Raw genomic sequence first — 25,630 nt, forward strand, 5'->3', positions numbered from 1 at the left:
ATGAGGTAAGTATGAGCAGGAGCATTAGCATGAAGAGAAAGTTTACTGAGCAGCAATTGGAATGCAATGTCTGAGAATGCAAAAAAGTACAAAAACAGTGAAAGAGTTTAAGGTACCAATTGCTTATCATTTTTTAAAATGATTTTACGAATCCAATTCCACAAAAGTCTGATGATAATAATAATGTTTCAAGATTAAAATTACTGTGGAATAAAAACGATGTATTTTAATTTGTTAAGAAAGTATTTATCAAAATGGAAATGATATAAACCATAATTAAACACAAAACATGAATACTTTCTAAATATGCATACTTACGAACACTGGTCACAGCATATCATATATTCATCATCATGATTGAACCCACTGAAAGGCAGATACATATGGATTAATTCAAAAGTTTGCTGAATGTATTTTTCTTAAAATATAAAAATCTGATATTTATGAACACTTGGTTTAAGAAACATCCAAGAAGATTGTATATATGGAAAGCCTCAGGGGAGGATATACCATATTTTTTGGATGATAAGACCACCCCAAATTTATGAGACGATTTTTAGAAAAAAATATTTTATTATATAAAGATATTTACAAATTCTTACTTAATTTTTATTTATTGTTATAATCATTTGTATTAGCAATATTCAGTTCATCTTCACTCTCGATACTATCACTCATCTCGTTAATGTCACCGTTCGTATTACTTTCGTATGACTTTACAATCGTCTCTTCTTTCACAGCTTCCCATGAATTTTTCACCCAGGTACATACTTCTGAAATTGTTGGCCATTTCATACATCCTGTTGCTGTAACATCATGATTTGGCTTTGCATTCCATTTGTTCCACTCTTCCCACATAAACTTTTTGAATGGTTTATTAATAGATCCATCCAAAGGTTGTAATTGACTTGTAAGGCCTCCAGGAATGACAGCTAATTCTGTATTCATTTCTTTTAGAAGCTTCTTGGTTGATTCTGCTTTATGCACTCTGAATTGATCCCACACTAACATCGCAGGCTTTTTAAACAATGCACCTGGACGTTTTGCCCATATCTTTTGTATCCATAATTTCATTCCTCTTTCGTCCATCCAGCCTTTATCTTGAACGTGGATAATAATGCCACGAGAAATTTCATCTCTTGGTAACGTTTTTCTCTTGAAGATTAACATGGGGGTAGTTTTATTCCGTCTGCGCAACAAGCTAAAACTACAGTGTAGTGAGTTTTTTCGTGACCTGTTGTTTTGATCACTATTGATTTGATGCCTTTCGAATCTACTGTCCGATTTGAAGGAACGTCAAAAGTTAGAGGCACTTCATCCATGTTTGCAATTTGATTAAGCACAAAGTTAAATTTCATTCTCACTGATATGACAAATCTATGGAATTCTATAATTTTAGCTTCATAGTCAACCGGCATTTTTTGGGCTAGAGTGGTTTTTGTACGCATGCATAACCTGTGTCTTTTCATAAATCTAAAGCACCAAGACGGAGATCTGGTAAAATCTACAATTCCATCAGCAGTTGCCCATCGTTTCGCTTCAAAAATTATCATTTTCATAGAAACAGATATTCCCATGTTTCGATGATTTGTTACCCAATTTTTCATTTGTACTTCTAATTCTGGCCATTTTTCTAGGTGTGAACAGAATGTTTTCTTGCATTTACATAGCAGTTTTAATGTTCCTCTTGTTTTCTACACTCACGAACCATTTTTTCTGTTGGTGGTCGACCAAAATGTTTTTCTGCTGCTCTGTTTCCACATTGTTTTGCATAATTTATGACATTTAATTTATAACCCAGGTTATATGAAAGTCTTTTTTGTTTTACATTCATTTTTTCTAATTTTAAGATAAAAATTTTAACGACTTATAAAAAATAATTCATATGAAAAGTACAAAAGCGCATATGTTTACACACTAATGACTACTGACGCTCTAAATCGGTGATTCACCCACATGCAGCGAGATAACTTAGGTACCTACCTTCAGTGGCATACTTACTAATTTTATTAACATATTGTGCCAATAATTGAACTTCGCTAACAGCTTCGGTACAGTGTAAAGATTCGTATTTTAATGTTACCTTCCGACCATAAGACGCCCCAAATTTTAAGTTGATTTTTCTATGTAAAAAGGTGCGTCTTATGGTACGAAAAAATATGGTAAATAGTAGAAGAAATCAGATAGATTATGTTTTGATAAACAAAAGATATAGAAACATTATCAAAGATGTGACAACATATCCAGAAGAACACTGTAATATAGATCATATATTGTTATCAACTAAGATGAAAATGAATCTAAAAAAAGCAACTACAAGGAAACAAAGAAAATCATGGAACATAGAACAGCTAAAAATACCAAAATAAGTCGAATAAATTTGAAAAGAAAGTAGAGGAAGAAATGAATGAGAGAAATATACAAGAAAGTGATGATGCAAGTGAAAGAGGAAAGAGAGAAAAGAATGAAACCATGGATGACGGAAAATATTTTGAGGAAAATAACACAAAGAAGAAAGTTAGTGAATAGTGTAAAACAGATGAGAAAAAAAAGCATTATAAAGACTTGAGAAGGGAGATACAAAGAGAGAGATAAGAAGGGAAAAGGAAGAGTGGTTAGATGAGATAAGTAAAGATACAACAGCAAAGGCAGAAAGAAATGACATAAAAGGTGTTTATAAAATATGATGATAAGAAGGAGAAAGATGCAAAGTATTGGAGCAGTCAAGAATGAAAGAGGTGAAATTCTGATAGAAAAAGAGAAGATATTACAGAGAAAAAAAAATATTACTATTATTATTATTATTACTATTATTACGGGCAACTCCAGGGAGTCATTAGACTCATCGAGGGAGGCCCCAAATCATATTCATCACAACTATTTGACATTCATACAGTACCTATCATACCTCGCCTTAAACTCATTCACTGTCACAGCATCCACCACAGACTCAGGGAGCGCATTCCACTCATTCACTACTCTAAAAGTAAAGAACCCAGCTCTAACACCTTTACTAACCACACTTTTGCCCAATTTCCATGGATGTCCCCTAGTCCTCCCACAACCAGCCCTGTTCTCAAAAATATCTTCTGAATTAATTTTATAGAAACCCTTCAGTAATTTGAATGTCTCAATCATATCTCCCCTCCTCCGCCTATCAACCAATTTTTGCAACCCACAAATCCTCAACCTGTTCTCATACGGTTCATTCCACAGACCTGCTATCATCTTGGTCACTCGCCTCTGGATCCTCTCCACCTCCTCCCCATCAAGAAGAAACCTAGGTGACCAAATCTGAGCACAGTAGTCTAGATGGGGTCTTATCAAGGCTCGATACAGAGGAACAATAACCTGCTTGTCTCTGCTTGTCAACGTATTCATCAGCAACCAAGTGATTTGATGAGCTGATTTGGCCACTTTTGCAATGTGTCCCCTAAATTTCAATTCCTTATCTACCAACACTCCTAAATCTCGTGCCTCATCAATTTCCTGGAGCACGGTTCCACCAATGCAGTAAACTGCCTCCAATCTTTTCACCCCAAAATGCATAACCTTACATTTTGCCACATTAAACTGACATCCATTCTCCTTAGCCCAGACCTCCAATCTATCCAAATCATCCTGCAAAAATTTGACGTCATCTGCATTCACTATTGCCCTACCCAACTTCGCATCATCCGCAAACAAATGAACTGTTCCTCTCAGATCCTTTCCTATATCATTTATGAACAAATTAAACATCAGTGGTCCAAGAACAGATCCTTGTGGCACACCACTAGTCACAGGCCGTCTTGTGGACTCTACTCCTGAGTAAACCACTCTCTGATATCTCTCCGTCAACCACCCTCCTATCCATCTCACCAACCCTATGTCCATCCCCATATGCCCCAATTTACTGATTAGAATTCCATGTGGTATCCTGTCAAAGGCCTTGGCAAGGTCCAGTAGAATCACCGTAAACCCATTACCCTTATCCAGTTCAGCCGTCACTGTGTTATAATATGTGAGCAAGTTACTGAGGCATGACCTACCCTTCACAAAACCATGCTGTCCCCGATACAGTATCCCATTTTCTTCTATCCAATCTTGTATTTTCCTCTTGACTATTTTCTCTAAGACCTTGATAATGATTCCTGTTATGCTGATTGGCCGGTAATTTTCAACAGCAGCCTTGGAACCACCTTTGTGCAGTGGAACTATTTTCCCCTCTTTCCACCCCCTTGGGACTGACCCAGTCCTCAGGCTCAAATTAAACAAAATGGTCAAGGGCACTGACAATTCTTTGGCCGCTTCACGTACGACACGAGCTGGTATACCATCCAATCCCACAGATGTATTGACATTGAGATTCTGTAATAGACTAGTTACCTCTACTTCATTCATCACAATTCCAGTATAAGCTGTTGGTTCTTCCATTCCTGCAAAGTCACCACCTGGGTGATATACTCTTGCAAAGTGCTCGCTCAGTAATTCCACAATATCAACTGATTCAGTTACCTCCCTACCCTCAGCATTTTTTAAGATCATTCTACCATGAGCATTTTTCCTTTTACTTGCAACATATTGAAAAAACTGTTTGGGATTCTCTTTAGCCTGCGTGGCCAATTTCGTTTCGTAATCTGCTTTTGCTATTCTTACCACCCTTGTTACCATCCTGGCCTGAGCTTTATACAGTTCCTGCGCCTGATGGTCACCCTTCTCTTTAAAATTCCTCCACAATTGTTTCTTTTTTTGCAGCTCAAGCTTAATAGTGTTATTCATCCATTTAACCCCTAATTGATTTATTATTCGGACTCTTGGTATACAGTCAACCATTGCCTCCTGCAAACAGTTCTTAACCACCTCCCATGCACTATCAACATCCAGCCCTTGCAGTTTTACATGCCATGGCATTGAGCCAAGCACACACCTAAGCTTGTCATACTTACCAGCCCGGTAATTCCACATGTACCCTGTCTTAATTGTAAATTCGACTCTTTTAGCCACCTCCCAAGTCATGACTTTATGGTCACTCTCACCAATTGGTGGCAACATGGTCATGTTCATTACAGCCACATTCTCGGTTGCAATTACTAGGTCCAGCACTCTCTGCCCCCTGGTATTTTCCAATACATGTTGCCGTAGATAGTTGTCCCTTAATAACCGCATAAAATTCAATTCCTTCCTCCCATGTGCCCTCTCCTCTTTCCAGTAAATGTTACCATAATTGAAATCACCCATAATAATTACCCTTCTTCCACTCATTTCTTCTATTTACTTATGCATACTATCCCCACCATCCACTCCATCACCCGGTCTATAGCAGCACCCAATTGTATATTTTGTTCTGCTGGATTGTATCTCACACCAAACAGCCTCAAATGCGCTTTTTTCCCCATCATGCAGTTCAACTTCTATACTCCTTGGCTGAAGATCATCAGCAATCATCAATAACACTCCTCCCCCCTTTTTATTCACCCTGTCACTCCTGAACACGCTATACCCGTCGCATTCAATCCCACTAGCTTTATCATCTTCTGTCAGCCATGTTTCACTAATACCGACAACCTCTGGCCTGGAAGTGCCAACCATGGCCAAAAACTCTTCCTTCTTGTTCCTAATACTCCTGGCATTAGTGTACATGAATCGCAGAAGCCCATTTGTCCCATCCTTACTTTGATGCCTTATACTAACTATCCCATTCTGATTTGTTGTCCGTCGTACTCGCTCGGGCATAATATGCTCATTCATACACTTAACTGCCCCCCTAAAGTCAGCATATCTACTCCCCCCCCTCTTAATAAATCTAGTTTCCCTGAGTCTGTACATCCACTTCCATTTCATTCATCAACACTCTTTCAAGTCTCCGTACACCAACTCCATTCAAATGCAATCCATCCATCTTATATAAGTCCTTTCACCCATCGAACTCATTCCACACATCCAGAAATTCCACACCACTCTCCATGCATAACCCACGCATAAAGTCATTGGCAATTATGGCCCTCCTTCTAAACACTTCACTGTCATACCGCGGTAAGATACTCACCATCCTAACTCTCTCACTCTTCTCTTTTGCTACCTCAAACAACTCTCTCACATCCTCTATCATTTCCATTTTGTCCTGTTTCAAATCATTCGTTCCTGCCACGATTATCATCTCTTTCACCCTCTGTTTTTGCAGTCGAATAGATTCGCTGACATCCTTTATGATCGCACCCGGCTGGTACGACTTCGTTAAATTCTCAATTATTACGCCTCTTAATAGCGAATCCCCATACAGCACTCGCTCCTTCATTTTATTGACGTTTGCAAACATTCTATTATTTGCCGTCGCAGACTTCCGCCGGTTATTTGTCGGTACGTTCAACACACATTTTTCCAGACGCTCCAGTTGTCGTTTAGCTCTGTGTATGGCGCCATTCAAACGGGCAATTTCGCTACTCACATTTATCTCACCATTTTCATTATCGATCAAATCATCCATTCTTTCTGTGTTTCTACCTTCAATTACATTTTCGGCGACGCTCTCACACCTATCTGGCACTACCACGCAATTCTCTAGCACACCGCCATTTTCTACATTCTGACTATCGTTCACGATATCGCTCTCGACACACGAAACACGCTTGAAGTCCTCATCCTCTTTACACTTTTTACACATATTAACTCCACTATCACTTTCTAACCAGACTCCCACCGCTCTTCGCAAGGCATACATCTCACAGACAGCACATTGCATAAATTCGTTTACATCAATACTCTTAAACAAACATGGCGATCTGGCCGCCATTTTTTTCTTTATCGGTGCCATGTGTGCGCTATCTTTTCTTAAAAATAATAATTAAAATAACAGAAAACACGCAAAAATTGTACAGACATACCAAGAAACAAAAGCAAACAATACTACTTAAAATTCTAGTAAAATATCTAATGTTAACACAAAATAATACTAATCTTTTCAGGAGCTCTCGACAAGCCGACGATCTAATCAGTGCGACACCAAGCGGTTTCCTGTAAGTATATGTAAGTAAACTTTATGAAGATAGAGAAAGAAGAGAAAATCAAATGAGAGAGCATAGTGGGCAGAGGCTGTACATCGTGAGGGAGGAATTGAATCTAGCAATTCAAAAGATGAAAGAAGGAAATCCTCTGGAATAGATTGTATACAGATAGAACTTATAAGGAATAGAGGTGAAAAAGGTATGGAAGTTTTATGGCAAATTATTAATGGAATTTACGAGGGACAAGAATTACCAGAGGAGTTTAGAAGATCAATTTTTATCCCCATTCCAAAAAAGACGGGAGTTTTGGACTGTAACAATTTTAGAACAATAAGTCTTATAACTCACACAGCAAAAATCTGGCACAAATAATTTTGGAGAGAATTAAGAGTAAAATAGAAAAAGAAATGAATGAGGAACAGTTTGGATTCCGAACCAACAGAGGAACTAGAGAGGCTATAACTTGTCTAAGAATTATTGGGGAGAAAACACAAAACCATGGTGGAAAGCTGTTTTGGGGATTTCTAGATTTTGAAAAGACATTTGATACAGTGAAACATAAAAGGCTTTTTGACATTCTAGAAAATATTCTGTTTTGTTTTGATTGGATTTTGGATTCTGAACCAACAGAGGAACTAGAGAGGCTATAACTTGTCTAAGAATTATTGGAGAGAAAACACAAAATCATGGTGGAAAGTTGTTTGGGGGATTTCTAGACTTTGAAAAGACATTTGATACAGTGAAACATAAAAGGCTTTTTGACATTCCAGAAAATATTGATATTAACTCTTATGACTTGGAAATTTAAAAGAGATTATATTGGACACAAACAGCGTCAGTATGTGTTAATGGAGAGGAAACAGGAGAATTCCCAGTGGAGAGAGGAGTTAGACAAGGATGCAAGTTATCATCATTATTGTTTAACGTTTATAATGAACAAATGCTTAGAGAGGCACTTGAGGATGTAGAAGAAGGAATAAAAATAAATGGAAGAATCATTAATAACTTAAGATATGCGGATGATGTAGCGGTGATGGCAGAAAGTGAAAATGGATTACAACTAATTGTTCAAAGAATTGAAAACTCTTGTAAAGAGTATGGACTAAGGATTAACACAAAGAAGACCAAGATAATGATAATGGGCAGAAAAATAGGAGATAATGTAAAGATAAGATGTGGAGAAAATATTTTAGAAGACATGGATAGATTTCGATATTTAGGTAGCTAGATCTCAGAGAAAGAAACTTGAGATTTGGACATTAGAAATAAAATAGGCAAAGCTAAATAGGCATTTATGGAAATGAAGAGAATTTTAATAAACAAGAATATTAAAATAGGTGTTAGAGTTGGAACCGTTAAAGCAACAGTTTGGAGTATTGCAGGTTATCGAAGTGAGTCATGGACACTCAGAAAGAAAGATATGGAAAGAATTAATGCATTGGAAAAGTGGTGTTACAAAAAGATGGAAAAGATTAGCTATACAGAGAAAATATCAAATCAAGAAGTTTTAAGAAGAGTTGGGATGGAACGAACACTGCTCAAGAAGATTATGCAAAGAAAGACCAGATTTGCAGGACATCTTCTGAGAGGTTCTTCGGGACACCTGACAAGAACTATATTACAAGGGAAAGTTGAGGGGAAGAGAAGACGTGGAAGACCAACTAGAGAGTGGTTCAATGACATCGTGGAGTGGACTGGTTTAAGAATGGCAGAGGCAAGAGACTGAAAAAAATGGAGAAGAGTTGCTCATCTGCTGCAACCCTCTTGCTAGAGGATGCTACCGGATGATGACAACAATATTTACTATTAACCAGAATTATGAACATTCTCAAAATGAACTAAGTATAATCACTATATACTAAACAAACCCATTTCGTTGTAAATGTATTCGTTTAGTTCGTATGGAAATAAAAAATAAGTGGTTATTTTTAAAAGATGATTTTTTTTCCTACATAAAATTTCATTTAACATTAGTGCTTACAATATTTGCTTAGCATCCTTTCATGTTTACAGGGTGATCAGAATACATCATGGAAATTTATTGAGACAACTACTGTGCTAGAGCAAAACTTTAGTTTAAAATAAACCAAAACGAACACTCGACGTTTTGACCTTCATATCAAGGTCATCATCTGGGGCATACACATATATACAGAGAAACAAGCCGCACTAAAACGAAACTAAAGATTTGCTCTAATACGGTAGTTGTCTCCATAAATTTCCATAATGTATATTTGCTTAGCAAGGAAGGAACTCAAAGTCAAACAGTGTTGGATCTGCATAAAGTAAAGAGCTGAGATTAATATATCCAAGTTTGATATCAGGTTTAATACCACTTTCCTTCATAATGTGATCCATATAGATAATGAATGAGAGTAGATAATGTACATCCTAGTCTGACACAAGATTTAATCTCAAACCATCTTCCTGCACTTCCTTCAATTCGAATTGCTGACTTACAACTCAAACAAATACTAAGAATTGCTTGATATAATGTCCCATTGACATTATAAAACTGTAGTGTTTTGAATACATTTTTTTAGCACCTTGTCATAGGCCTTTTGCAGGCCTACAAAACTTAAATACAGATTTTTTCATATTCCCACAATTTCTCAATTATTTCATCGTAAATTGAAAATATGATCCTGATAACTTCTATCTGGCCTGAATCCAGCTTGTTTTTTACCATGCTTCCCTTCCACAATCCTTCTGAACTGTTTCTCATAAATCTTATCAGGAACACTCAGTTTATACTTGCATAAATCTTATCAGGAACACTCAGTAGGGAAATACCTCTGTAATTCTCAGATTCAATTTTATTTCCTTTTTTATTTATGAGTAATATGAGAACTCTACTTCAATCATACGGAATCGCCTCTCTGTCCAGGGCTTCTGAACTATGCAGCACAGCCACTGTAAGACTTTTATACCTCCATACTTGAGCATTTCTAGTCAAATATCATCTACTCTTGCTGCCTTTCCACATTTCAGGCTTTTGATGCCTTTTTACACTTCAAGTATGGATTATGTATTCCTGACTGCATGCCTGCTGAGTGTTTTCTGCCACTGTGCTGTCAGAGATTGTTTTATTTAACAATTTTTCAACGTAATTACTCTATTCATCAAGGATATCTTTTTCTCCATTTTTCATTACACCTTTATCATCTCTAATTCCTTTTACAGCAGTCTTTCCTTAATTTCTGAGATTTTTCAACAGCCTTCTGAATATTTTGTCACCTTCCTGATATTTGTTTTCTATGTTCTTACCAGTCTTCCCATGAGCTTTGTTTAGCTAGTTTTACAAGGTGTTTAGCTTTCTTAAATTTGTCTCTGTATTCTCTAAGATCACAAGCTGACATATTCAGTAGAAAATTTTGATATGCTTTCTTCTTTTCCTTCACAGCCTCTTTAACTTCCTGTGTCCATCGTGGAGTTCTGATTTTTCTATCCCTACAGACCTGATCACATGCCTCTCTGGTGGAATTAATCAATGTTTTCTTTAGGGCTTGCCACTGAATCTCCAAGGTTTGGTTCCTGTTGTCAAACTCTTTCATTATTTTCTTGAATTCGAGAGCTGCTCAACTTTTATTTGCTTTAAAAATTTCTTCCATTTCAGTATGAAATTCGATTTTATCCTGTTCAAGACTAAATGGTGATCACTTCCAAATTCAAATCCTCTGCACACTCTGGTGTCCTGCACCAGTGGGAAATCATCACTATCATCAATAACATAGTCAATGAGATTTTTCTTATTCCTTGCCTCTTCTCTCCATGTGAATTTGTGCATATTTTTATGTTGAAACATTGTGTTAGTAATAACCAGTCCATGTCCTGAGCAGAAATTCAACAGGTATTTGCATTATTACAGGCTTTGCATTTTCCTCAAAATTTTCCTAAATCTGTATGTCTGACAATCATTTCCTAATCTACTATTTAGTTTTCCAACAACAACCATATTTCCTTTTTCGTTGTGTCAGCTGCTTTCTCTAAAGCAGTGGTTCTTAACCTTTTTGAAGTCATGGAACACTTTTGATTATAAGAAAAATCTGGGGAACGCCAAAAGCATTAGGGTCATAAAACTAACAATAAAAATATGCATGGACTTGCCTTTTATAAAAATTGAACTCATTTGATGCGACACTTGAGATTGTCGGCTTTTACAGATTTCAGCAATATCAGGTCTAATAGCTGTCCTCATCTCTTTGTCTATATTAGTAAGTCTTTAGCACTTTTTAGTTTTTATATTGGTTAATTTTGAGAAACCTAGCTCACACAAATATGATGTTGAAAACTGTAACAAAATTTTCAGTGCCCTTATGGAGAATGCTGGGTATTCAGCTTGGACAAAAATCCAAAATTCCTCAAGAGTTATTTCAAATAATTTCATTTTTAGAATACGATCCGTTGACAAGGTAACTAATTGTTCTTCTTCTTGTAATGAAAATTCACAACTTGATGTATTAACTGTGCCAAATGGATTTCATATCCAGTCATAATTGTGTGTATTTAAGGAAGTAACTTGAAATCTTTTCTTCCAATATAAATGTTCTGTTATAACGGAAATAATTCCCTCAACATTTGTATTATGGAGCGAAGGAAACATATCAACTGTATTTTTTTCTGATATGTGGTTTTTCCAGAGATACTTTTTTTCTGAAAAGCTGACAATTTGTCAGTGGATGTCAAAATATTTTCATTTTCCCCTTGGATACTTGTATTAACGCTATTTAAATAATTAAACATATCGACTAAACATGCCAGTTTAGCACACCAAATATCATATTGAAGAAAAGTATTCTGCAAAAGAATCTGTACCTCATTTCGAAAAAAGGCCAAGAATTCATTTCTTAAGTTATAAAATTTCGGAATAGCACTTTACCCTTGGATAACCATCTTATTTTGGTGTGCAAAAGTGATTCATACTTGGCTTCCATAGATATGCAAAGTTTTTTTTTTTTTTTTTTAAAAAAAAAGGTGTGCTTTTAAAGGGCTTTCTTGACTGGATGTAATTGACCATATTTACAACTTGGTCTAGTACAGGTTTTAATATTGCCGGTAATGTTTTTGAAACTAGGGATTCTCTGCGCCAAAAAACAGTGCATAGATATAATATTTGGGTTTATTTTCTTTGCAAGGGTAACAAATCGTTTAATAGACCCTAGCATCGATGGATCACCATCCGTACAAATTCCTACATGCAGCTCCAATGAAATTTTAAAATTTTCTAAATATGACGTAATAGAGTCAAAAATATCTTGTCCTATTGTATGTTCGGTAAGTTCTCTGCAGCACAGAAATTGATTCCTTAATGAACCATTCCGCTATTGAATAGTTTTTCTGAGTAATTGGAAATAGTTTTTCCAATTACACTCAGAATCTTTCCCCAGCAGAACACTTGTAACCAGTTCATGGAACACAAGTGGTCCGGGGAACACTGGTTAAGAACCACTGCTCTAAAGCCTCAAAAAATTCCTCCACTTCTACCTTAGGAAAACGTTCTGTGGAAATATAGGCACAAATGAGTGGCATTGTCCAATTTCTCATTCTGATATTTGCCCACATAGCTCTACTTGATATTGCATGCCATTCAAGATATTGCATGCCTTGTATTTAGTGTTGAATACTATATCTTCTACTCTTCCCCGAGCGCTATTGCCTGAATATAACATTTTGTATTTATTGCTTAGAAAGATCTCACCAGTTTTTTGTCTTTTCTGTTTCATTTAAGAGAACAAAATTTGGTGTAAAGTGGATGACAAACAATATCAAACAGGAACTGCAGGTGAAAAAGAGATTAAGGAAGAGAAATAAAGAGAGAAGTGGAGAGCAGATGCATGAAGAATATAGGACTCAGGCCAGGAGAGCGACTAGTATGGTGAGGAAGGCAAAACTAAAATATGAGAAGAGATTGGCACTAAGATCCAAAGAAATCCTAAGGAAATTTTTAGTTATATGTCCAGTAGGAGAAGAAATGATTGTGGAAGAATGACATTGCTGGATAAAATTTGGAATAGAGTGACTGATGCAGAAGACATAGTGGAGTTGTTCAATGAACACTTTAGCTGCTACTTTATTAGAGTATTTCAGCCTGGAGAAGTAGGTTTTAATACTAGAGGGATAGGGCAGGCTCAAGGTTTACAGGTGCAAAAGGAGGGTGTGTTCCAAGTATACTGGATGTCAGTAAAGCTGTGGGACTGGATGGTATTTCATTATGGGTTTTGAGAGAATGTGCTAAAGAACTGACAGCTCCGTTGGCCTGGCTTTTCAACGAAAGTCCAGATACAGGAAAGGTACCCAAGGAATGGAAGGAAGATAAGATAGTGCCATTGCATAACGGTGGTAGCAGACTGGAAGTGTCTTATTATAGGCCAGTTTGTGTGTCATCAGTAGTTGTTAAGGTCTTGGAGAAATCAGTGATGGATCATATACAGCATTTGACAGATCAGGGTAATGTTATCTGTGAGAATCAACATGGATTTGTTAAGTAGTGCTCTGGCTTTAGTAATATGATTGGCTTTTATAATAAAGTGACAAGAGCAGTTGATGAGGGAAAGGCATATACTGCCATTTTTTTGGATTTTGCAAAGGCATTTAACAGGATGCCACGTGATAAGCTGATACCTAAGTTGCAGCACATGGGTTTAGATGTCAGGTTAGTCAAACTGGATTCAAGATTGGCTGTCTGATTGGTATCAGAGAGTTGTGTATAGTGAGGCAATAACAAGGAGGCAGAAGGTTAGAATTGGGGGTTCCACAGGGCTCAGTACTAGGACCTGTATTGTTTAGCCTTTATATCAATGACATTGTCATTGGATTGCAAAGGGGATATTCAGTTGCTTGCAGGTGATGTGAAGTTGGAATGAGTTATTAGTAACAGTGCAGATGTGGCAGCCCTACAAGAAGATTTGAATAAACTAGACAGATGGGCGAGTGAATGGGGGTCACAGTTTAATGCAGCAATGAAGTTTTGAATACATCGATGGGAGACTGCATACTCGTTAGAGGAGCTGTACTGGAGAAAGTAGGAGAGAGAGACCAGAGATCTGGACGTGATGATTGATAGAAAACTGAAAATCAGAGAACATATTCCAAAGGTGGTGAAGGTAACCCATAGGATTGCTGCAATACTGAGAAGGACACTGACCTGCAGAGATAAAAGAGATCATTCCGTTGTATAAGACCCTGATTAGACCATACTTAGACTATTGTTCTCAAATTTGGTCCCCAGGATTTGAAGGGGATAAATTAACTGTGGAGGCAGATAACAAAGATGGTTACTGTACAATGTTAGTTAAGAGGATCGGCTGAGGGAATGTGGACTGCAGAGTTTGGTGGATAGAAGGAGAGAGGTGATATGATCGAGACTTTTATTAAACTGTTGAGAGGCAGTTACAGGGTGAACACTGGGTTGTTCTTTCACTTGGTGGAACAGTGGGAAGGAGCAACTTTGTGAGCAAGAGGGTGAGGAGCGGTTTCTTTGTGTGGAGGTTGGTTGAACCGTGGAATGAATTGCCTGATAGAGTCCTGAGAACAAGAATGGTCAATGAGTTCCACGAGTGGTACGATACACTTTGTGCCCTAGGAAGGACATCCCACAATGATTCTCTTGACTCCATGGAGGCCTGAATAATAATAATAATAATAATAATAATAGTACTTATCGAATTCCTCAGTCTGCTCCATTTCTTTGCCATTCAGCCTTCTTATGTTTATAATACTGATCTTGAACTCTGGTGATGTTGAGTTGAGGTGTATTTCAGGATTTGTTCCAGTAGCTGACTTTTTGCTGTTTGCCCTTGTTCCAGGCAAAAACAATGGAGGCCTTGTTTAACCAGGCAATGCTCCAGCTGGCATGAAATTCTGTCATGCTGTACGATCATATTACATTGTGGTTTAAGCCAATAAGAATACAAATTGGTCAGCTAAATCCCAAATTGGCAGTCCATACTCAGTGATTCAGTATTCAGGTAGATACATAACAGGGTGCACCATGAGTAGGTGAGGATTCGACATTAGGTTAAAATCCCTGGTTGGTTCTCCACTTTTTCTGAATCCTCTCTACCACCTCCTGGTCCTCAAGAAACCTAGATGACCAAATCTGTGTGCAGTAGTCAAGATGTGACCGAATCATTGTCTTATAAAAAAGGGAAAATAAAGTCTTTATCTTTACTTGTTAGCATATTTTTCAACATCTAAGTAATTTTTTGAGTTATTTTACCAACTTTTGCAACAATGAACTTCAATTCTTTTTCCACCATTATCCCCTACCTCATCAATTTTCTGCAATCTATTACAATCAATATGATACACCATATACAACCTATTCAACCCGAAGTGCATAACCATACATTTTGCAATATTAAATCAACAATCACTATCCTTTGCTCACAATGCTAATTGATTTAAATCATCATGCAGGATATCCACATCACCTTTATCTATTATTGCTCTCTTCAGTTTTGTATCATCAGCAAACAACTGAATAACTCCTCTTAATTCTTTGATGTCATCGATATACAAAGTAAAGAGAAGTGGTCCTAGTATCGAACCCTGAGGTACCCCACTAGCCACCATCATTCTCCTAGATTCCACTCCATCATATACTAATCTCTAGTGTCTGTCTGTAAGCCATCTCCCCCCCTTTGCATCCATGCTACTAGCCTCATATTCATTTCTATTTGCACCAGTTTTTATAATAGTTTTCCATGTGGTATTCTGTCAAATTCCTTGGCAAAGTCAAGCAGTATGATGATGTAGCCATCACCTTTATCCAATTCTGCTGTCACTTTATAATAAAATGTGAATAAGTTACTAAGACAGCATCTACCCTTTACGAAGTAATGCTGCCCAGTGTAGAGTATTGCATCCATATTCACCCACTGTTGTACTTTCCCTTTCACCAACTTTTCCAATACTTTAACAACTGCTCTGGATATATTAACAGATCTGTAGTTTGCTGCCTCTGTCTTGGAGTCACCTTTATGTAATGGTACTATCTTACCCTTGTTCCACTTCGTGGAACCCAGCCAGAGCTGAGACTTAGATTGATAGACCTTCAGAGGGGCAATGTGAATTCTCTTGCACATGCACACAGTACACAGGTTGATATGCCATCCATCCCACTGCCGTTTTCAGATTCATATATTTTTAATATGCTGAACACCTCCTTTTCATCTACCTCAATGTTGATACTCATCTCTGTAACATCAGTAATTGTAAAATCATCACCTGAATGACAGACTTTAGCAAAATGATCACTCAGCAACTGAACTATATCTTTTGGTTCAGTCACCTTCCTACCATGAGGATTGTTTAAAGTCATTCTGCCATAATCATTTTTTCTCTTACTTGCTACATAATGAAAAAGCTCTTGAGTTTACTTTGACCTGTTAGGCTAATTCTTTTCATAGTCTGATTTGGCCTTCCATACCATACTAGTCACCCTTCTTGATTGCACTTTGTACTGCTCATGAGTATGCTAATTACTTTTTTTCTTTATATTTTCTTCACAATGTTTGCTTTTTTTACAGCACTTGCTTTATATCCCTACTCATCACCTTAATTCCAACTTGGTTTATCCCCCTGGAGTATACAATCTGATACTGCTACTCTCAAAGAATCTCTGACCACTTGCATACACTAATGACATTCTCTCTTGACAGCTTGACAGCTTCTCAAGCCATGGTACTGTTCAAGATGACTCTTGAGTCTCTCATAATCACCAGCCCTATAGTTGAACATAAACACCTTCTTGACTGCATGTTTGGCAACTTCCCAGAACAAAATGACCAAAAGGTAAAAAAAAAAAAAAAAAAATTCGGCTAACACCTTTTTATTCCCATATATAGGGAGTAGGCGAGGCCGTTTTTAACACTATCTAACTTTTGGAGAATGAGTGGGCAGTTCAATTTACACTGGTACCCAATCAGAGATAGCTGGCCCAAGACTATCACTAATTAATCGGCACGCAGTGAAGAGAGAAGGCTCAACAAGTGCCGCCATCTCGTGGTCCCTAACACTCGTATTTAATGTCTGAAATAATGTGGGTTCTACGGTCAATTTTCTTGAGTTTACGGGATGAAAAACCCGAGTTTCCAAGAGAAAACACCCGCTTGCCCATGCCAGAGATCGACTAACTCGGGAACCATCGAAAAAAGGCTTACAAAAATTTCTTCTTGTGGCTGACTAGATTTCAAACCAAGAAATCTTCCTTCGTGTGGTTAAGTGCCGTGGTGTGCAAACGCCACATCCACTGAGCTACACAGGCTTGACAAAAGGTGAACTACCTCATTATTAAATTATGCTGGATTTAGAGAAAGATGTTGGAAGTTTTTTTCAACTTGATTAGACTATAATAGATTTAGTTTAATCCTTTATCCAAACTCTCATCACTCCATGTCTTAATATATCCCATAATGCAAAGAATATCTCCTTGCAGACATATATAATGCTATGCATTAAGGGAAGTCCACTACCCAGACCAGTTTCCCTGTTTAAGTGCAGGGTAATCTCTCCAAAAACTTGTGAGATCCCCCAGATCACCCAATAATGAGCGACCCACAGGATCAAAAATTCAGAAACTCAATAACAATAACAGGCACACCCTGCCACTGAGAAGAACTCTGAGAACCAGTTGGCTCTACACCATGGCAGGCACCCTCACCACCGAGCAGAGCTGCTCATTTGCTCATTTGAAGGGTAACAGCAACAGCCGTGAATCAGTTAACTTCACAGGCTACAGCATTGCCATTCATTACCCCCCCCCCCCCCCCACACACACACACACACACACACAGTTAAAACCCCGAGCCTCGTTTAAAACTTCATGGGCTACAGCACTGACATTCATCACCCAAGTTTCCAACCTGTTTTGACCTTTACTGAGGTCTCATCAGTGGGAGCCAGACCCAGAAGTGGTGATACCAAGGTAGAAGCAATGAGCGACCAATAATAACCAAGCTCTCATCACTCCTTGTCTTAATATCTCCAATAATGCAAAGCACATCTCCTTGCAGACATGTATAATGCAATGCATTAAGGGAAGGGCCACTACGAGAGCTTGGTCCACCTTTACCATGAGTTGCCTCAGTCCTGAAGATATTTCAGGAGCAAACTTTGTTTGCTTACACTTGGATAAAGGATTAAACTAAATTTATTATAGTCTAACCAAGTGGGAAAAAACTTCCAACATCCGTATTTAAGTTTTGTAGATGCATAAAAGTATGACAAGGTGCCAAGAGAGAAGCTATTCAAAACGCTATTATAAGTCAATGGGGCATTATAACAAGCAATACTTAGACTTTATTTGAGTTGTAAGTCAGCAGTTAGAATTGGAGGAAGTACAGGACAAGTTTAATGTTAAATCTAGTGTCAGGCAATGATGTACATTATCTCCTCTGTTATTCATTATTTATGTGCATCCCATTATGAAGGAAAGCAGCATTAAACCTGATATCAAAATTGGAAATATTAATGGCAGCTCTTTGCTTTATGTGGACGATGTTATACTTCTAAATAAATCTGCTGCAAGTCTGCAAGATTACCAGACTAAACTGAATAACTGTTATAATAGATATGGTATGACGGTCAGCAATAACAAGACAAAGATTATAAAAATAGTCAGAATCTTTGAAAATATCAACTGTATTTTGAATGGATAACCTATAGAAGAAGTAAAAATTTCAGCTATTTAGGCACGATTTTTAGTGAAGATGGTAAATTAAATATGGAAACAGACAACAGAATCAAAAAGCTGGTATGGTAGGAAGTCAATTGAATAAATTTATATGGAATAAGAGGAAAATTAGTTAAAAACACTAAATTAACTGTATATAAGACAGTGTTCAACCAATTTTAACTTATGGATCTGAGAGCTGGGTCAGAAGTAATACTTAATCAAAGACCGCAGATATGAGGGTGCTGAGAAAGACTAGAGGCATGAAGAGATGGCATGAATGGAAATATCATATTAAACACGAGGAATATTAGGAAAGAACTTGACATTGTCAGCATCCAGGAATGTGTTAGCAGAGCTAATCTCAGGTAGTATGGTCACTTGAACAGGTGGGAAAGGAAAGATTAACGAAACGTGTTCTCTGACAGGGTTGGCAGGAAAAAGACACAGAGGAAGACCAAGATATAGGTGAAATGATATGGTAAAAAGTGTATTAGAAGTTAGAAATATAAGATATGATAATGTTGGAGTCTTGACAGGTAACAGACTGATTTAAATGAAAATTGTAGATACAAAGTTAGTAATGAAATTAATTTTTCATGTAGTAGTATCATATCCTGTACACCTCTTGAGGGTGCATGGCAGGAATTTGATGATGATGATAGATTACATTTGAGTGGGCTTGGTATTGGGCAATTAAAAAATCTATTGTTTTCTGAGAAGGCACAGAGTCAAAAATTAATGTAGTAAATGATTAGAATCTACTTGTGAAGCAGGATAGCAAATAAATGGATCGCATGACAGGAAGAAGATGGATATGACGTTGAAGATGTGATTGCAGCAGCACAAGATGATAGAATGCATAAAGGTGAGGATGATACAATATGAATGGAAATCACAATCGTGATCAGGAAAACAGGAGTGGTTAGACTGAAGGGAGTGATGTGGTATAGCAGCTAGAACAGAGAATGTTGGTGCTGGTAGAATGGCCTGAGATTGTACATATGTAAGGAATATTCGAAACAAGAAAGTTGAGCTCTCTGAATTAACTGTGTTGGTATGCCCAAAGATTAATTGGAATAAGTACAACTGTCGTATGAGGAGGATGTGATGTTGAGAATAGAATTAAAGGATATAAAATTTTTCAGAAGGATACTGTCATATCCTGTACACCCCTTGAGGGTACATGGCAGGAATTTGATGATGATGATGAGATATGTGAAAAGAGGAGAGGCAGTGCTGTTAATGATCGTAAAGGAATTGTGTCGGCAAAGTGTGGAAGTTGATAGTGCATGCATAGATTTTGATAATCTGTGGTGTGAAGTTGAAATAAACTGGTTAGTATATCTGATAGGATGCTGTTTAGGCCTAAGAATAATGAGAATACTGATTGAGAAATGTTCAGGCAAATTAATTGGGCATGTAAAAAAGAAGGTGATCCGATGGGTGACTTTAATAACAGGAATATAGAATGGAAGGATGAGATAGTGCTTGTGGAATTACTGAGAGATGACAAATATTAATGTTTTCGATTTGATGATAACTTCACAAGATGTAGTTGTTAATGAAATGTTGACGCTGCCACCGGTTGGTGAGAGTAATCATGAGGTAATCGTTTGTGAAGCAATGAAGCAAGAAAAGGTTGCTGCCAAAAATGGATACAAATGGAAGTATAAAGCAGGTGATTATGGAAAGCTCTGTATTCAGTCAGCATCAATACATTGGGTAGATGAGCCGAGCGGAAAAGATGTTCACAATGCATGAAACTCACAAGGCAGTATCTGACAAAAGCAATGTATAACTGCTATTAAGTATTAAGCAGGTAAATAGAATAGAAGTGAAATGGATGAACAGTGAAATCAAGCGAGGTGTGCTAGAGTAGAAAATGTTATGAAGGAGGTGATGAGCATGGTAAAGAAAAAAAAGGTGCAGTATGAGAGGAGTTTGGCTGGTCAAGCAAAGGTTAACTCAAGGGAATTTTCCTGCTATATGGCAAGCAAAAGAAAGAATAATTATGGCAAATTAATATTATTATTATTATTATTACCACCCCAAGACTTCATGGAGTCAAACACTCATCTGGGAGGTCCTTTTATCACACACACACACACACACACAGCTCATCATACCGTGTTTTAAACACATTCAAATTCTTTGCAGACACCACATTCTAAGGCAAGGCATTCCAATCATTCACAACTCTGCACGAAAAAAAACCTGCCTCTCACTCCCCTACTCACACCCTCTTTATACAGTTTCCAGGGATGACCTCTGGTTCTCCCCTGATCTCCCACTATTCTCTGTAAAACTTCTCCAGCATTGATCCTATAACAACCCCTTACCAACTTGTAGGTCTCTATCATATCTCCCCTCTTCCTCCTGTCCACCAGACTCAGCAAATTACATCTTCTCAATCTTTCCTCATACTTGACATTCCAGAGGTCAGAAACTACCTTAGTCAGTTTCCTTTGGACCCTTTCCAACATCTCTTCATCCTTCCGAAAACCAGATGACCAAATCTGGGCACAATAGTCCATGTGTGGCCTAATCAAAGCCTTATACAACAGAACAAGAATCTTTCTACCTCTACATGTCAGTGTTCTCTGCATCATTCCCAGAAGCCTTTGTGTTGTCTTCACAATTTTGGTGATGTGTCCCCTAAATTTTAGATCCTTATCCACTATCACCCCCCAGATCTCTTATTTCCTCTACCTCCAACAATATATTCTCACCAAGCATAAATTCTACATCAAACCTTTGTTTTCCAAATTTTAAAACCTTACATTTTGCAAATTGAATTCACATCCCCATCAATATTAATATTGGAATTATTGAACAAGCACTTTATCAGAGTATATCAATACTGGTGTAAATGATGACGTGCAATAAATAAAAGAGAAGGTAAGAATTAGAAGAATTGGAAGTGAAAGAAACAGAGGTGTATCAGATCTTGGTTGGATTAAATGTGAATAAAGCTGTGGGAATGGATGACATATCACCATGTATTCTTAAGGAAAGTGCACACAAGTTGGCTATGCCATGACCTGGTTATTTAATGAAAGTCTTGTAGTGGGTAGAGTTCCCAAGGAGTGGAAAGAAGGCAAAATAGTACCTCTCCACATGAATGGTTCTAAGACAGAAGTCTCCAACTATAGGTCAGTCTGTATAACTGCAGTTTTGGTCAAGGTGTTGAAGAGACTGGTAAAGAATAGAATACAGAACTGGGTTGATGGACAGGACATTCTTTATGATGGTCAGCAAATGGTAGATCTGTAAATGGTAGGTCCTGTTTTACTACTTACATTTTATGATAAGGGAGAATCGTATACAGTGATATTCTTGGACTATGCAAAAGCGTTTCATAGATTACCACATGATAAGTTGGCGTACAAGCTGCAGAGGATGGGAATAGTGGTTAGACGGATCAGAGAGTGACTCTCTTAACGATACCAGCAGGTTGTGTATGATGGAGCAGTGTCTTAAAAAAAATGAGGGTAGCCAGTGGTGTGTCCCAAGGTTCTGTTCTTGGGCCTCTACTGTTTAACTGATATATCATGTGGACTAACTGGGGATCTTCAGTCCCAAGGTTCTGTTCTTGGGCCTCTACTGTTTAACTGATATATCATGTGGACTAACTGGGGATCTTCAGTTATTTGCTAATGATGCAAAGTTAAGAAGATTTATAAGTAGTACTGCTGATATTAATTTCCTTCAAGGAGGATTTGAATAGACTTTTTACTTGAACAAAAGATTGGGGGTTGTAGTTTTAATATCAATAAGTGCAAGGTGCTGTATTTTGGAGTGCAGAAATATAAGGCTATGTACAATATCGATGGTTGAATAAAGGTACAAGAAAGTGTGATCAAATTAAATTATGGAAATCTAATCTCATCTTCTCAATATATAATGTACAGACACTCAAGAAAACTGGAAAATTTTTTGAGCTACTTAAAGGAACAGAAAAAGTCAACATAGATATTATATGTATACAAGAATATAGATGGAGAACTGACAATCATGAAGTTAATGAAACATCATCAGCTGACAAAAAAATGGAGATTTATTTATAACTCAGCAAACAATGATCATACTGGAGGGGTTGGAATAATGCTCAAGAAGGAACTAGCAGAAAAAGTAACATCAACTGACAAAGTGTCTGAAAGAATTCTCTTCATAACTCTAAGTGCCAACCCAAAACTGACAATAATATCCACATGTGCTCCTACAGAATGTGCTCCACTAGAAGACAAAGACACCTATTATAAAGATCTTTCTGAAACTGTTATGAACATCCCAGTTCACAATGTCATACTCATTGGTCGTGATTTTAATGCCCAAATTGGCAAACACATTGCCAATACTACTAAAAATGTGGGTAAATACACTTATCATGAAACCACAAATAACAATGGACATTATTTTATGAACTTCTGCAATAGCCATAACATGGTAATCACCCAAACCAAATTTCCCCATCCAAAAGGAAGACTATGGACCTGGGAACATCCACATGGTTCTCATTCCCAAATAGACCACATGCTAATCAATGGAAAGTGGATCAGATCAATCAAGAACTGTTGAGCATATAACACGGTTAAACTAAACTCTGACCACAGAATAATCAGTGCCTACATTAAACTTTCACTAAAAGTCTCTAAAAATAACAAGCCTAAAAAGAAACAACACAACTAGGACAAACTAAATAACCCACAAATTGCAGCATCTTTCCACTGCACATTAGAAGACAATATGGAAAACATTCTTAAAAAATCCAGTTAATGAAAAGTATAAGGGTATCATAGAAGCAATAAACATAACATCCAACAAAATTCTTGGAAGCAACAAAAAAAAAAAAAAAAAAAAACTTGGAAAAATGGATTACCCTTGAAATTGAAAAATATATACATGAAAGAAAGAAATAAAGCAAGGAAACTCTACTACTTAAACAGGAAAAATAAATAAAGATAATCTAGACATTTTAAATAACAAGGTCAATGAACTAATAACCAGAGACAAAGAAAATCAAATAAATAAATACTGCGAGGAACTTGAAAATTATAATAAAACTGGGGATACTAGAAACACTTTTCAAACGATAAATTATATCTGTCACCATAAAACAAAAAGAAGTGGAAATATTGTCACACATGACAAAAACGGTAGGCAGCTAACAGTAAATTCGAACTTGATGAAAGAAAGGAGAAACTACTTTCAAGAATAACTAAATGTTGATAATCCCCAAATTCATGTCAGTTAGCAGACCTGCATCTAACCACCACTCTACCAATAATTTGTGAAGACTTCACTGAAAAGGAACTAAAAATAGCAATAGATCAAACCAAAGCAGGAAAGTCCCCAGGGATTGACAGAATTAGAGCAGAAGCTTTCAAACATTCAAGGTATAATACATTTCAATTATACATTTTTGGTCGTTTTATAATAGAAATACAATTTTATTAATACAGACCAGTTTACAATAAAAACATTTATTCAAACCTACCAGTTTTGCCAGCAAACTGTCTGGCTTTTTCAAGGCATTATGGAGATATGAAAGTTAGTAAATGCAAATTAAAAGAAACATAAAAAACGTTTTAAACCAAACTAGTAGCTATGGTTACACGTTTCGCGTGACAGAGATGACTTATTGTTCTTATTCATTATCACGCATGCGTGTTTGTTGTAGACTTGTAATGTGATTACTCCTGGATATTTCTAGAACAGAACTTTATCTTCTGGAGATCCTAAAACTTGTCTGATGTTGGTGGTTGGTTTGAAGACCACTCTGATGTTGTGGGCTCTTAGTATTCTTGCTATTTGATAAGAAATTGACTTGATGAAAGGCATCACTATAAAAGTAGAAATGTGCTGACGGTGGGATTCTTCTTGTCTGGGGTTGTCATTGTATAGATATTTTTTGATGATGTTTTGAGGATATCCATTTTGTGATAATGTGTTGGCTATTAGTGAGAGTTCATTCTGTGTATCCTCCTTTTCTGATATAAACCTTTTGGCTCTATGTTTCAACATGTGGATAATATTCAGTTTGTGTGTCTTGTGATGGTTTGAAGTATAGTGAAGCTATCTTCCAGTATCTGTGGGCTTTCTGTAACAACAGTGTCAAATTATCCATTTACAGAAAGCCCACAGATACTGGAAGATAGCTTCACTATACTTCAAACCATCACAAGACACACAAACTGAATATTATCCACATGTTGAAACATAGAGCCAAAAAGTTTATATCAGAAAAGGAGGATACACAGAATGAACTCTCACTAATAGCCAACACATTATCAAAAAATGGATATCCTCAAAACATCATCAAAAAATATCTATACAATGACAACCCCAGACAAGAAGAATCCCACTGTCAGCACATTTCTACTGTAGTGATACCTTTCATCAAGTCAATTTCTTATCAAATAGCAAGAATACTAAGAGCCCACAACATCAGAGTGGTCTTCAAACCAACCACCAACATCAGACAAGTTTTAGGATCTCCAAAGGATAAAGTTCCGTTCTACAAATATCCAGGAGTATATTACATTCCCTGCTCTTGCCTACATCGGACAAACTTCATGAAGTTTAGAAATGAGACAAAAAGAACATGTTGGTGATGTAAACCACAACAGAAGCATCTCTTCCGGCTTAGCACATGATTTCTGCACGTCTAACCACACGATAGATTGGCAAGCTCCATGCCATATCTCGATGACGACTACAGGCATCGTATATTTAAGGAAGCCACAATAGTACTAGTAACCGGCGGAAACCTCAACAGAAATCAGGGTGTAATTCTAAACAGTTCGTGGAAAAACTTGATCCTCTCTCTCAATCAATCTGAACTACAGCTAGCCAGTAATCACATTACAAGTCTACAACAAACACGCATGCGTGATAACGAATAAGAACAATAAGTCATCTCTGTCACGCGAAACGTGTAACCATAGCTACTAGTTTGGTTTAAAACGTT

At 37.1% G+C, this 25,630-nt stretch overlaps 1 protein-coding gene across 8 annotated transcripts in view; it reads right to left on the reverse strand.

Annotated features, from left to right (window-relative positions):
* Positions 1-25,630, reverse strand: part of LOC150109749 (histone reader KMT2E-like) — a 902,496-nt gene that overhangs the window by 698,690 nt on the left and 178,176 nt on the right. For all 8 annotated transcript variants that reach the window (XM_090407149.1, XM_090406915.1, XM_090406833.1 and 5 more), the window contains one exon: positions 319-366. In XM_090407149.1, the coding sequence (XP_090263275.1) occupies positions 319-366 (48 nt within the window). The remainder of the gene's footprint in view (positions 1-318; positions 367-25,630) is intronic.

The sequence above is a fragment of the Typopeltis vanoorti genome, chromosome 1, assembly GCF_054136105.1.
Source record: "Typopeltis vanoorti isolate ZY-2024b chromosome 1, IOZ_Tvanoo_1.0, whole genome shotgun sequence".
In the NCBI taxonomy this organism is placed as follows: Eukaryota; Metazoa; Arthropoda; class Arachnida; order Uropygi; family Thelyphonidae; genus Typopeltis; species Typopeltis vanoorti.